Source organism: Chionomys nivalis, chromosome 1 (assembly GCF_950005125.1).
Source record: "Chionomys nivalis chromosome 1, mChiNiv1.1, whole genome shotgun sequence".
Lineage (NCBI taxonomy): Eukaryota > Metazoa > Chordata > Mammalia > Rodentia > Cricetidae > Chionomys > Chionomys nivalis.
The window spans coordinates 185,092,144-185,107,737 of record NC_080086.1 but is presented as its reverse complement, the minus strand read 5'-3'; the positions used below and the strand labels follow the sequence as shown (position 1 = coordinate 185,107,737).

Here is a 15,594-nt window from a genome sequence, read left to right as displayed (position 1 = left end):
CTTGATCCTCATCCTTGTGCTGAAGCAAGCTTTCTCATCAGCACCACCAGCCTGCAAATAACGACACAGAGATTTATTCATTTATAAAAGCTTGACCTTAGCTTATACTTGTTTTTAACTAGCTCTTATAACTTAAATTAACCTATTTTTAATAGTCTATGTTCTGTCATGTACCGCCCATCCTGTTTCCTTCCTGTCTCCTAGTGTCTCAGCTCAGTGTCTCTCTCCAGACTTCTTCTTCTTCTTCTTCTTCTTCTTCTTCTTCTTCTTCTTCTTCTTCTTCTTCTTCTTCTTCTTCTTCTTCCTCTTTCTCCTCCTACTCCTTCTTCTTCTTCCTCTTCCTCCTCCTTCTTCTTCCTCTCTCTCTCTCTCTCTCTCTCCCTCCCTCCCTCCCTCCCTTCTTCCCTCCCTCCTGCCTAGCTATTGGTCGTTCAACTTTTTATTACACCAATCACAGCAAATACATCTTCACACAGTGTACAAATATCCCACAACACTGTGCCTAGACGGTTGAATGACCCTCTGCACTGTTTTACAGCCTTTGTCTCCTTCCCACTTCTGTCTGCTCACCCCATGGTGGGATGTATCTACTAACTTCCATATCCATTGGCTCCCAACAACACATAGAATGCAGAGCCTTCAACAGAATGCACAAGGCTTTCTGTGAATGTGATTTGATGGTTTTAACCATATGAGACCCTCCCACCCAGCCTCTCTACAACTGTATTTAGAAAAGCTATGTACCTTGTCCTCAAAGTGTCTGCATCTAGCTTAGCTGTCCTAAGACCTAGCTTAAGCCATCCCTGTTTTCTGGGATGTCTTTAGCATCCCTTCTCTTTGTGTTCCCCCATGACAGCACTGCTAGGAGTAGGTGGGGAATAGGCACCTAGGCCTCGGGGTAGTGATTCTTTAAGTGAAAAGGGTCATTTAAAAAGACCATTCCCGCAGGGCGGTGGTGGCCCACGCCTTTAATCCCAGCACTTGGGAGGCAGAGGCAGGAGGATCTCTGTGAGTTCGAGGCCAGCCTTGTCTACAAAGGGGGTTCCAGGACAGGCTCCAAAGCTACAGAGAAACCCTGTCTCGAAAAACCAAAAAAAAAAAAAAGCTAGTTCGAGGACAGGAACCAAAAGCTACGGAGAAACCCTGTCTCGAAAATCCAAAATAAATAAATAAATAATAAAATAAAAAGACCATTCCCTCTTCTTACACTTCCTCTTCCTCAAACATACATCTTACACAGAAGCAGGAGCCTGTGTGAGTGCACACACACATGCACACACACACGCACACACAGTCCTGAGCTGTTTTCTCTTCAATTGATCAGTTATATAAATGCAATGCTGAGCACAGTTGTTTTTATGTTGTCCTAACCTTTAGGTTTATTGATTTTTTTTCAAGCATCCAGGGTGTTTACTAAATGGTAGAAATGGGGTCCTATACTTACCGTTCTTCCCTGTTCTATTTTCATAGGGTTTGACTCGCTTGCCATTCTCTGTTCGCTTAAAAGTATTTAATTTTTATTTTGTAGAAAATGTGCTTAGTTCTTTATGTTCTGATGATATATTGATCACAACATGTTTGTATGCTTTTGATTTTTCTTCCAACATAATTGCACTATTTTCACCCATGAAAATCCTCACCTGTAGAAAATAATAGCCAAGTCTGGTAATTCCATTCATTCACAGTAGTACCGCAAGTTCTACTTTGCCTAGTGAAGAAATTTTGTTATAATTCAGCTTCAAAAGAGAGACATCACTCATTCAGTTTCAGAGGTGGTTTGCTAGTGTCAGCTTCCTAGAGGTTCTCAGACGTGAGCCAAACGGAGTTGAGGACCAAGTGAAAAGAGTCCTAGAAAGAAATGTCCACCCGGTGTGACACCTTGTGTCCCCTTTCTTGCTAGATAGTGGTTTCTTTCCTTAAGGCACAGCCACCGTGATAAAAATGGACCTACTCACTGCCTGTTTCCCTGAGCAGCTGTTTAATTTTTGCCTTGTGCCAACCCAGAGGAAATGGACCAGTCAGTAGTGTAACCTGCCTTTAACCCTAGCACTAGGAAGCAGAGACAAAAAGAAGACCCTTTGAGACCAGCCTGAACAACGTACAAGACCTTGTCTCATTGCAAAGATAATGAAGGGAGGAAAGGGAGAGAGGAAAGAAATGGATTAACCCACTCCTGAGCACGGATCCCCCATTTGGAACCAGAACATGCCTTGTGCCCAGGACATTTTCCACCTCCACCCGCAGACAGGAGGGGATGTCTGATTCACCAGTGAGCAATGTAGCAGCTTCCTTTCCTCTGGATGTGTCTCCCTCTCGGCTCCCGTTCTGACTGCCCCGTCAGGTTCGTGCTTTCCAAACTCTGCGGATGAATGGAGCAGGAAAGGGTTGCTAAGCTTGGTTTATTTTAATTTGCTTGTAGAAAGATGTAATCTGTGAATTCATTTTATTCAGTGTTCCTGGCTTAATTGAACAAAATCTGGTAGAGAGTCTACACAAACTCCCATTCATTCATCTATTAGGCTGAATAAAAATCTGCTTCTGATTTCAAGCCTTTTAGTATGGTCTTAACAATGGGGAAGTTCAACCTCCCCATTTCCAAGGATAGCAAAATGTTCTTGTATGAGCTACCATTTATTAATGGGGTAAATGCCTGTCTATCAATCAGGACTCTGACAGTTCAATGAATGCTCTTGAATGGTATTTTATTTTTGCAACATGCACAATAGTAAAACAAATGTCCATTTATTCTTTTTTCCCAGTTCGATGTTTTCAGCCATTCTTAAAAGAACAAAGATGTTTGCTAACAGTTTATGAATTTATGAGACAAAAATCTTGAGGCTGGAATGCATTCTGTTCTCTTAATCTTTACTCTTGCCGTATCAGGCTTGAACAAAGATCTTAATCATATATTGAATGTGGAAAATGCACAATTCGCTTTTTGTTAGGCTAAATGTCTGTCATATTCAACTTCTAATATGATGATCAGGAGAAAGACTGAGATAACCACATAAGAACGAGAACAAAAGCACTATATGTCTTTAAAGAAACGTTTGTGTGATGCCAAGCAAGTGCTTAGAGCCTCCCCTAGTCCATTCATCCTAACACATGTACATTATTGTAGTTCTAAGTTTAGCATGTTCTTCTATAGCCATCTGTATCTGAATCTTTAATAAATATGTAGATCTAGATCTTTTATGAAATTTCATGTAATGTGCAAGTTGCTATCTTCATTATAACTTTTTCTAGAAAAAAATGTTTATGCCCTTTGACAGTTACACCTTCATATGTATTTAAAATCACTTGATGAACTCAGTTGCCCTACAAATCACATTTAAAACAATGTTTTAGATATATAACAAGAACAAAACCAAAATAAAAATAAGAAATTTTGCACAGTTTGCAAATTAGATAGATAGATAGATAGATAGATAGATAGATAGATAGATAGATAGATAGATAGATAGAGATGATAGATAGATATAGATAGATGATAGATAGATAGATAGATAGATAGATAGATAGATAGATAGATAGATAGATAGACAGATAGATAGATAGATGATAGATGTGTGTGTGTGTGTGTGTGTGTGTGTGTTTGGGAAACAAATCATAAAAAACATTGAATCAAGCCCGGTGGTGTATGCCTTACTCCTCACTACTAAGGAAGCTGGAATAGAAAGATCCTAAATTTAAGGTATGCCTGGACCACAGAGAAAGTTCAGCAAGACTGTTTTAGCAAATAAAGTGCTAGGGGTGTAGCTACATAGTAGAGCACTTGCCTACTAAGGCATTTGGTTCAAATCCCAATATAAATAAATAAATAAGGAGGAAATAAGGAAAATAAGAAAACAGGCAAGCACAAGACAGAAACTAGTTTGACTCCCAAGATAAATAGATTCCATCCAAGTCTATTCATTCCAAGTTCTGTTTTTTCCAGAAGGTGGTCCCTCCCTTATTTTTCTCTTTCCGCTTACGACTAGGATTGTCATTTGAATGCATTCCTGGAACATACTTACACTAAAAAAAGAACCTTGTATTTGAGATTCAAAGTTAACTGGGTCTCCTACACCTTCACTTCCTAAATCTCTGTGGGGATATGGGCTTACTCTTTAAACTAATGGTTCCTGTTTGACCCTTACTGTGGCCTCTGTCTTGTAAGAACTTTAAGGGTTTCAAGAACTTGAAAGTGAGTTAGAGGAAAACCACAAGATGGCCAAGGGTGGGGAAATAACAAATAGCTCTATTTAAAGTGTAGAGAGAAATAAAGGAATGAAACACTAGGCAGGTGTTCGGAGTGCTCTTTCCCAGAGCACTGGCCAACTTCCTCATTTCTGTGGAGAGCAAGCTGAACTGGCTAACGCATGGTTCAGGATAATAAGCAGGGGTATTGCATTTATTCAATGTCAGCGTGTGCTGCATAAATGAATGCCAGTGTATCCCATAAGTTAAGACCTTCATGGCCAGCCCACAAGGTAGAAACAAGAGTCTGACCCTAGGGCCAGTCTCTATGAAGGGGTAAAGCACATCCATATCAACCTATGGCCTAAGCCTCCTCCCACTCCCTCCACCACATCCCGCCTCTTTTCCAGAAAGTTCTATGTGGTATTAGAGTGCCAGAAAGGTACTATGGAACCAATTAATCTGTATATGTTAAAAAGAAGACTGTCTTGTGGGAATTCTGGATTATTTAAATATGGTCATACAAAAGAGCAGTTAGATGGGCTGAAGAATCTGGATGCTTCCTTCTGTCCCTTCATCACACCGTTGGAAATCTCTGTTGTAAGAGCTGTGAGAGGCTCTTGGACTTGGGATGTAGCTCTCTGGTAGATCAGTTGCCTAGCATGATAAAGGCCTTGGGTTTGACCTCTTGTGTGGAGAAGATGAAAAGTAAAAGGGAGAGGAGAAGGGAGGAAAGAAAAGGGTAGGTGGGGTGGGGGGAGGAAGAATCTAACTGCATTGAAAAAGATTTTGATGTGGTATATTGTCTTTATTATTATGTAGACCATGATTAATATGGAGGCATAGAGAAAAAATCCAGAAAAATAATTGTAAATTTTGCTTTCTTTTTTTCTTTCTCTTTTGTTTTTTGTTTGTTTTGTTTTTTGTATGTTGGTTTGTTTGTTGAGATAGGATTTCTCTGTACTTTGGGAGCCTGTCCTGGAACTAATTATTGTAGATCAGGTTGACCTTGAACTCACAGGTAAACTTTGCTTTCTTAACAGTCCTGTGCTTTCATTTATGTTTTAATTCAGGCTACAGGCTTAAGGTATAGAGTTTATCCCATTGTCTTCAAGTCAACACAAGTTCTCAGTATCCAGACGTCTGTTCATCATGTAACGAATGCTCTCAAAGATCTGTTCCATATTGTGTAACACTGTGTACTGTGGCTCTTTACAAATCCAGCACTAGAAATGTCGTCGGAAACTTCTTATTGGAATCTTGTTGCAGTGACTTGATTATTATGGTCCTACCTTTTCTTATCTGGTGAAGCAGGCTCATGCATGATGATCACACAGAGGTTGGCAACCAACCCTGGAATTGATGCTAATCTTCGCTCTTCTTTGAAGAGGGTCTCTGTTGTTCATCGCTGTGTATCCCACTTCAGAATAGTCTCCAGGTTCCACCTCCTGTCCTGCAGTAGAGGCTCATGCACGTTACCTCTCACTTCATGAGAGAGTTCCATGGACTCCCCTAGGGTCATCATATGCCCGCATGTCAAGTACTTTACCTGCGGGACCATCTTAAAGGTATAGTCCTACCTTTCCTGCTTTTAAAGTTAATGGAAAGGGTGTAATTTAGAGAGATCTAAGAATTTTCCTTAGAATATCATTCTTTCAAGTCCCCTTATATGTGGCAGTGACTGGTTTTTTGGTTTAGCTTCCTCAATATGGCATCTCAGCCATTTTCCAGAATTATAAATTCCCTTTTACACTCAAATATATTGTTGAAATCTTTTATAAATTTTTATTTTAACTCACCACTTAGGTACATTATTTTCATCTTGAGTTCATGCTAAATGTTATAATTGACTTCAGAAATATTCAATAGGAGAAAGAAATAAAACAGTAAACCACCTCAAGAATCTCAGTTAATGAATATATTCCCAGGTGTCAAGTGAAATATTTACAAGTAATTGTTGAAAAACAAAAAGAAACTATTTTGTTCTACTTTATTTGAATATTTTATGTACCATACTGAGCATGTCTGATCTTTTCAATTTCCTGTAAAGTTGGATTTTTTTTTTTTGCGTTTGACCTGTGTTATGAACTCACAAGTTCATATTTTTTCCTGGATATTATTTGCTTGTGGTTTGCATGGAGTAAAGGAATCATTATGAAATGGCTGACAAAAAGGAAGAAGGAAGGAAGCAATTTTGTTGGCTTCTATAAGCTTAAACTATGGCAGGATTCAGATTGCCAAATGACAGTGAGAACCTCCCTCTCTCCAAGTCTGAGCTCTTCTGCCCACAGCATCAACTTCAACTCTGGCTGGCTTGGCCCACATGGTAGCAAAGATGGCCCTCAGAAAGCCGCAGGTGGTATCATCTGTATGTCTAGAATCTCTGAACATGAGCCATTCTCTGCCAGCATCCATATGGTTGTCCTTGCTTTGGTCACATGTGCACCCTGACTGAGCACTGGCTCAGAGGAGTAGAGTTCCTCAAAAAGCCAGTCTGGTGTGCATACTCTCCCTGCAGTGAGACTTGGGCAATATGATTGATAGGCAGTCTCAGTAGACAGGGTAGAGAGAGTTCTCAAAAGAGCTTCCGGGGAAGAAATAATGGGTGCTAAGCAGGTGCAAATAAGTGTTCCTGCATCTTCTGAATGAAGTCTTCGCCCTAGAAATGCAACTAAAGAGAAACATTTCAAATAAGCATCATATATTTTAAAAATTAGAAATACTAAGGAGAACTTGAGGTTTTTTTGAGACCTTGTTTTTTGTGTGTGTGTGCATTTAACTAACATTTTATTCTATTTAAACATATATGTCATCTGAAACAAAATGAGAATAATATTTACCTTATGATTACAACAAGAAAAGATGGTATAACTGAGTGTATCTCACAAACTGGAAAGTGTTTTCAACATAGCTCTACATCACTGGGACTTTTGAGAAGAATCAGTTCCTAAAGCAAAGTTAATTGTGCCAAAGTTTACAAAGTCTTCCTCTTTAAGAAGTGTCTCATTGTGCCTGCTGTGATTGTCCCCGAGGAATCAATCTTTGAGGACAACATTATGCTTTTCTTGCTGGTACAGTGGCTGAATGGCACAGATGCTACTTAACAAAAGCCTGAGAACCCACCCCATTGCTAGGTTTGGGAGGGATGACATGACCAATGCAAGGTATTTTCATGAGAAAACTCGAAGCCCAGAAGTGGCAGAGAAAAGTTGAATGGCAACTTGGGAGGTTGGGTGGAGTCTACACTCATAGTTAACAGGCTGTCTCTAATGTAAGGACTCATAAATGCCCCAGGTTTATGATCAAGATGGCACTGAGGTGCTCATTTACAGGAAATGCTTGTTTAGTGAGAGTATCCTTGCTACCAACGGCAAAGATCTAACGAATGCTTTATAGGTGATTCAGTGCCATCTGCTGTGTGCCAGACCTCAGGAGAATGAATTAGTCAGTCTGTTTGAATCATCTTTATATGTTCCATCTAATTAAAAAAAAAGTGAAATGACTAGCAGTATTTCAAAAGAAAAAATGGGGCAGAAGTGGTGAAAAGACATTCTGTGTTGAAAGTCTCATTCAGAGACATCACGGGAATAAATGTGTCAAGACAAAAATAGATGGGAAGTGAGCGTGTCTGGAGTCACTACCATTATAAACACTACAATTTCAGGCATAGCCAGGTCTGGCACAGAGCGAGGAAGCAAGAGTAATATATGCAAGTTGGTGGCACCGGCATGACAGGTGATTGTAGCAAAAATGTCTCTGAGATCAAAATTGTTACACTCAGAACATACTTTGGAGTTCAGTAGTTGAGTTCAGGAATGTCAATAAATATTTAATAACCTTCCCTATGTGGGAGGACAGAGCTCTAGTTTGGGGTATTTGCCAATTCCTATGATGTAGCATTCTCATCATGCTGATTTTGGTTGTCAAGATAAGGTCACTGAAATAGAAACTGAGAAGAGACACACAAAATAGGTGTCCTAAGCCAGTAGCAGGGGACCCTAGCATGCTACTACTCAAAATTCATTTGACAAATTAGGAAGCTGCTGAAGCGGAAGAAACTGAGTGACTTGTTTTGGGTCATATAGCTTAGCTTTGTTGCCACAACTCTAGCTGGGTTCTGCTTCTCAAAATTATGAATTCCTAAGGAGGAAAAGATAATTGATCGCCACGCCCATTTTACTCCATAGCCAGGCTACGTTTCTCTTCTTTGAACTTCTTGCCTTGAGTTTAAAAACTATTGTGTGATTGCCTGCCTCCCCTTCTAGTTTCTGTTCCCCCTGACAATTGGAAAGTAATTTAATCATCTTTGAATCATCAGCCCTCTTCTTGGTATCTTGCACATTATAGATGCCCATCTATGTTTTCTGGGACTTTGAACAAACAGTGATAATATAGGACAATCGTTGACCTATCGGGGGCTAGGCACTGCGCTAACCTGCATCTATCATCAAATTCACAGAGCCATCCTCACAAGTGGGCTGAGTCCCACAATGCACCTGGCCAGAGTATGTGGTTGTACTTTTGGCACCAGAGTCTGCACTTGGCACTCTGGTCTCATCAACATACAGAGACTAGTCTTACTTAACTGGATAGTTAAGAAAATGGAATATATTCAATGATTAATTACATCCTTCTCTTCTGGCTTTCTTTTGCTTTGCTGTCCCATCCAGTGAGATAACGAAAAGCTTCCTTGTACATTTGCTGAGTTCTCGCTAGTTCAGCAGTAGCAGAGTGAGTGACATATGTATCAACCTTAGAACACGATTCTTATTTCTAAAACATTAAGTAATCCCTCAGATTGTATAAAATAAAATAAAGATCATTTTGAAGTTTCTTTTACAAGAGAAAAATTAGAAGCCAGGCACACTCAGTGCTGCTTTAATGGGCATCAACTTGGATGCAAATGAATTCTAATGTTGTTTAAACTTCCTTTTGGAAAAATGCATTCATTTATTTCCCTCACATTATACTTTTTGGAGAAAATACATAAACAGTCTTCCCATTCTTGGAAGACATACTGATATATGTCATGTTGAGAAAACATTTAAAGTTTCATATAATATACTCTGGACTGGTGAGACAATTTATCCCTAATCCTTTCTATTCATTCATTCTTCTTCCTTTCATTGGCCCCCAAAATGTTCTAGTATATTTCAAAACAACTGAGAAGGATATGTTAAATAGTAAGTTCAATTCCTAGTCTTTCTACATATACTTTAAAATGGTCATATATCCTCAAAATCTCCCCTCTTGTTGATACTTAAGAACAATCACATGAGGGTAGTGGACAGTGGCCACAGAGGTAGATGGATGGCCTTAAGTCACATGGCTAGACAGGGAAGGGCCGGGGTCGGAAACATGATGCTGATAAACTCCTGCTCCACTCTGACCCCTCTGTTCTGGACGCTGCTTCAGTGTTGAGGAAGCATCCGAGGGTGGCCTCTCTCTGCTAGGCGTGGAATTGGGTGTCACACTGGGTGACTCCTGACAGACATGCTCATCCAGAGGAGGAGGCTAACCATACTTCCTTCTTCACAGGATGTTTCTGAAGAGAAATGAGACGGTTTAACAGAATGCCCCGCACGTGGTAAGCACACAATGCATGTTATTGTTGCTTTTATGATTCTGTGGCTTATACCTCTCCCAGTCATTTATCTTATTGAAGCTTTGCTTTGCTCTCTGGTACATCAGTGATACTCTGGCTTTGCTGCACATCACCTCAAAGCCTGTATCCTCAACCAGCTCCCTTCATGTGAACCCCAAAGACAAGTGTTTTTTTTTAACTGTCTACACCAGGTTTCTTCTCTTTCCTGAATGTGAAGAGGTTGTCAGAGAATGTTGATTGTATCTTACCTTAAAGGAGCGCTGGGGCTCAAAGGAACCCTTAGAGCTGTTCTTTTGTTAATTTCTTACTGATCTACATTTACAGGCTCTTCATCCAGCTGAAGTCCCTAGTCCCTCCTCTCTATCCATTCTTGAAGCACATGTCCGTGCACTCTGATTTACTTTTAGAACACAGAGGTATCATGTTCTGAACCTCTCGCTGTTCCTGTACTGTCATGTGACTTCTCCTCTCTGGTTGTATCGGAGAACATGACCTCTCTTATGTTCCGGGAATCTTAGAAATACCTCTTTGGAATATTGCATCACCAGCTTTGTCTCTCACTTGTGCCTGTCACACACACACACCCCTTCTCAGAGTCTAGTACTTGCCACTGTCCTGCCCATGCCATGTGCTCTCCACTGAGTCTCTGCTTTGCACAAAACTGGTTGTGAGGAATCTTCATTCACTCTCCCCTTGAGGACTGATTCTAGCCTCATTTGTTGTCTGGTTTCCTTTCTACTCACACTCGTTGCCTCTACCAAGGAACCATGAGCTTTCCAGAGAAGGGCACTGAGTCTTCGTAGGTACCAAATCAGTGTTAGTAGAGGTGAAAGTCTTGCAAATAAGCATACATCTTTCTAATTTAACAATGAACTCCAAGCAACTGCTGTTGCCTTCTGCTAGTTCTTGCTTAAATGAATAATCTCCTTCCTCAAAACACATATTCCCTTACACCTTAACAGTATTGAAAACTACTGTTAAATCTATTGAGACCACTCTTTTGAAGGTCAACAACTATACCGATATATAGACTATGGTCTTCTTGCGACCCTTGCCTGGCCTCCGCAACACTGAAACAGTGCTGGCTCCTGATGCCTCAATGCCTTCTTGACTCTGCTCAGTTCTTTTCATGTAGGTCTTTGCCCCGATATAATTCACTGGCCACCTCTTTTCCTTCTAGTCCTACCACAAGCACACCAACCTAGGTCTGAACTCTCACTTCTATGCCTATACCTATGCATATTCTCTTGTGCTAAATGAAGTACCAAGTACCCCGAGTTTTGAATTTGCATTTCTTCCTCATTCCGCCGGCTACTGCTGTGTCACCGGAAGCAGATGTGTCTCCCCTAAGCCAGTCATGCTCTCATCTATAAGGGCAGCTTTCCTCTGAAGCTTTCATTATTCACCTCTGTTCCTTGGCGTAGATGTTCCGTCTGCTCAGAAATTCCATTCGTCACGTATTCCAAGCATCTGCTTCCTGATAAATGATGTGAGCCCTTCCAGGCATTCCTACAGTAGAACCTTTACTCGGTTCCCATCACTTAATTATACTTAGCAGGCTTCAAAACCATATCTCTCAGCCAGCTTCCTATTGCTGCCTGCTGTGTAGCTCATTCTGCCTCGGCCCAGATAACTCCCTATCATCTCCACCTCCCCTTTCTTGTGCCCAGCCAGGTGGCAAATCTTACTTACTGAATGGTGCCTCTCACTGCCTCCTTCTGTTCCTGGGGCCACCATCTTGCTGATTACCCTCCTTTGCTTCTTTCTAGGCCACCATAGTTACTGGTCAACCATCTCTTTAAAGCTCTCAATTTTTAGAAACTTACTAGAACCAAAGTCAAAACGTTAGGACCCAGGTTCTTGTTTCTGAACCTGCTGCTTATCTTTTATTTACACATAGGTTCAGTATATATTTGTGGAATGCCAGCTGTGTTCCAGGCTCCCCAGCATCCATTTCTTGGAATACAATAATGAATGAGTCAGACAGAGGCTGTCCTCCTAATGGACCTCCTAACATAAGGAGTGTGTGCTACGTCTCATATTATGATCCCATACAGAAGCCATCTCTTCTTTTCTTGATGCTTGTAGCTTGGGGGTTGTGCTGTAATGACAGGTAGTTTAGTCATCAGTCTCTCTGTGTTAATTATTAGCCAGGTTTTTAGGTGCACTGAAAGGCAGGAACCATGTCCCATTTTCCATTTTCCTTAGTGTAAATACAGAGCCAATCACATATTAGTTGCCTGGTGATATTGGATGTAGTTTCATAGATCCAAGGTTAGACTTTGTAATGCCAAATGTGGTTTTAAACCCCCTTCAGTCCTGTCAGAAAACACAAGTGTTAGGTAATTAGTTGCTTTCATCCTAAGTACTCTCTTTGCAAAACAATAGCCTACCACTGCCCTTAGCTATTATTAGCAGAGTTTGCACATCTTTAGCCTGAATAACAAGCCAGTCATGCTTCCTGGGAGAAACACTGGTCCATGTGTATACCAAGGAATGGTGAAATAATGTTCTTGGGACTAAAGAGCTTTTTTTGACTTGATAATGAACAATATGGTTGTTTTTTCCGCTGGGAAATAGTTCTAAAACTTTAGTTCTGAAGATTAAATTTGACTTCACACATTTCAGTCAGCTGTTCCTAGTGATCTTGCATCAAGTATTTGTCTGTCTGAAACAATAGGTTAGCCATAGCCAATTATACCCATACCTTTTCCGCACACACAAAATCCTATAAACAGCATGTGACCGCTTGCTTCTAGGATTTATGATTGGTTTCTTCCACAAGGAAGCTAAATTTAGCCTAGTAATTCTACATGCTCCCGAGGAAACAACGCCTCCTGTGATTTCTAGAATAAATGAATCTGAACCACAGTTCCTTTCCTTGACTAACCAAGAAAGTTTAAGTGTCAACCTAGTCATTAGCCACAGATATGAAACCACATTAAGCAACCAGCAAGGGGTTAAGAAAGAATGCGCTGCGTTCCTTATTCAGCTGCTGAACGGCTCTCGGTTGCCACATGGGCCTCAACACAGAACATTGTTCGCATCCCATAATGGCCCTTGAAAACTACTCGCTCGTGGCATGACTTCTAAAATTAAACTATGTGGAGTCATGTCCAGTCCTACAATGCATCTCTATGAGAAGCTAGCTAGCGGTTTTTGTTTTCATTCTATGTAAAAATTCCAATGAGGAAATGTTATTTCTGCCAGCGAAGCTGGAACAGGGCTTCCATTTTTCTTCTTTGTTTCTAATGACGACTAAGCAGCTCTTGCTTGAACGTGTCTTGGCAGATCCGCTTCTCACAATGAAGGCTCCCACCGTGCTATCACCTACCATTCTGGTGCTGCTGTTGACCTTGGTGCAGAGGAGCCATGGGGAGTGCAAGGAGGCCCTCGTGAAGTCCGGGATGAACATGAACATGAAGTATCAGCTTCCCAATTTCACCTCAGAAACCCCCATCCAGAATGTCGTTCTGCACGGGCACCATATTTACCTCGGAGCCACAAACTACATTTACGTTCTAAATGACCAAGACCTTCAGAAGGTATCGCGGTACCAGACGGGGCCCGTGTTGGAACACCCAGATTGTTTTCCATGTCAGGACTGTGGCAGCAGAGCCAATTCCTCAGGAGGCATCTGGAAAGACAACGTCAACATGGCTTTGCTCGTTGACACGTACTATGACGATCAGCTCATCAGCTGTGGCAGCGTCAGCAGAGGTACCTGCCAGCGGCATGTCCTGCCTCCTGACAACCCGGCTGACATACAGTCCGAGGTTCACTGCATGTTCTCTCCAGATGTGGATGAAGAGTCAGGTCAGTGTCCTGACTGCGTAGTGAGTGCCCTGGGAGCCAAAGTCCTCCTGTCTGAAAAGGACAGGTTCATCAATTTCTTCGTGGGGAATACGATCAACTCTACCTACCTTCCTGATCGTTCATTGCATTCGATATCAGTGAGACGGCTGAAGGAAACCCAGGATGGTTTTAAGTTTTTGACAGATCAGTCCTATATTGATGTCTTACCTGAATTCCGGGAGTCCTACCCCATAAAGTACATACATGCCTTTGAAAGCAAACATTTTATTTACTTTCTGACTGTCCAAAAGGAAACCCTAGACGCTCAGACTTTTCACACGAGGATAATCAGGTTCTGCTCTGTAGACTCGGGGTTGCACTCCTACATGGAAATGCCTCTGGAGTGTATTCTCACGGAGAAAAGAAGAAAGAGATCCACAAGGGAGGAGGTGTTCAACATCCTCCAAGCCGCCTATGTCGGGAAGCCAGGGGCCAATCTTGCCAAGCAGATAGGTGCCAGCCCGAATGATGACATTCTCTACGGCGTGTTCGCACAAAGCAAGCCAGATTCTGCTGAACCCATGAATCGATCGGCCGTCTGTGCGTTCCCCATCAAATATGTCAATGAATTCTTCAACAAGATTGTCAACAAAAACAATGTGAGATGTCTCCAGCATTTTTATGGACCCAACCATGAGCACTGTTTCAACAGGGTAAGTCTTAAAATGAGGTATAAAGCAGAATCTAAACGCCAATCTAAAAACGGGGAGGGGGATACCAAGGCATCTCTGTGGTTAGCCAATGGTTTGTATCCAAAATATTTACAAATTCTTTCTTAGGAAATTGATCTTCATTACTGATTAAAATAGTGTCTTATGAAATTTATGTGGGGCTGGGGAGGTAGTTTGGTCAGTGAAACATTTGTTGTGTAAGCATGGGGAGTGGAGATCCATTACAAGAACCCATGTGAAGAAAACAGGTGTGGTGGTCCATGCTTGTAGTCCCAGTACTAATAATAGAAATGCCTTGGGCTCACTGGCTGGTCAGTTTAACCTAATTGGCACTCTCTAGATCAATAAGAAAGACCTTGTTTCGCCGGGCGGTGGTGGCGCACGCCTTTAATCCCAGCACTCGGGAGGCAGAGGCAGGCGGATCTCTGTGAGTTCGAGACCAGCCTGGTCTACAAGAGCTAGTTCCAGGACAGGCTCCAAAGCCACAGAGAAACCCTGTCTCAAAAAACCAAAAAAAAAAAGAAAGACCTTGTTTCAAGTAAGTAAATCAAAAACAAACAAGTACTGAGGAGTGTCACCCAAGTTTCCCTTCTGGTCTCCATGTACCCACACAAGAAATGCATCCAAGAATGCATGCATGCGAGCCAGCTCATGCACATATGTGCATGAGCGCGCACACGCATGCACGCACACACGGGGGGGCGGGGGGAGTGCGATACTATAACTAAAAGAAAAAAATAGTTTTAACACTTAGTGTGCATTCCTGCATAGCACTTTTTGTTTGGGATTGATTATTGCTAAAAATGGTGCTTTCACAGGAGACCATAGGAAAATCATTGGCGTTTTAATTAAATAAAGTAGAATTTTTTCTGCTAGTCATTTGATCCAGTGACAGAGGGCGAGCACCGACCTAGGGAGTCCATTGCCTCCTTGGAAGTTGTGTTCAGCCTAGATTTGCATATATAGCATGGTTGTGCCTCCTAACCCAGTGACCCCCAGTGACCATAACTAAACAGATAGTGTCCCATTGAATCCTGTATAAAGACATTTGGGATTTGGAAACGTGTATCTTGTCTGAACAGTTTTCACTCTAAGAAATAGAGGTTCTAACTACAACTAGGAGAAACATAAATGTACTGGATAAGAGAAAACATATAATTCTACCGCAGCACAACCGGGGCATATGCATTCACGACATCTGGTTGGCTCTTGATGGGACACCTGGACTACTTACCTATGTGCAAAATTACTTACCTGTTTTATGGAACGCAGAAAATACATTCT

At 41.5% G+C, this 15,594-nt stretch overlaps 1 protein-coding gene across 1 annotated transcript in view; it reads left to right on the top strand.

The window, feature by feature from the left end:
• Window positions 1-15,594, top strand: part of Met (MET proto-oncogene, receptor tyrosine kinase) — a 110,695-nt gene that overhangs the window by 15,931 nt on the left and 79,170 nt on the right. Inside the window, exon 2 of the mRNA XM_057768188.1 lies at window positions 13,076-14,292. Within this exon, the coding sequence (XP_057624171.1) occupies window positions 13,090-14,292 (1,203 nt within the window). The 5' untranslated portion in view covers window positions 13,076-13,089. The remainder of the gene's footprint in view (window positions 1-13,075; window positions 14,293-15,594) is intronic.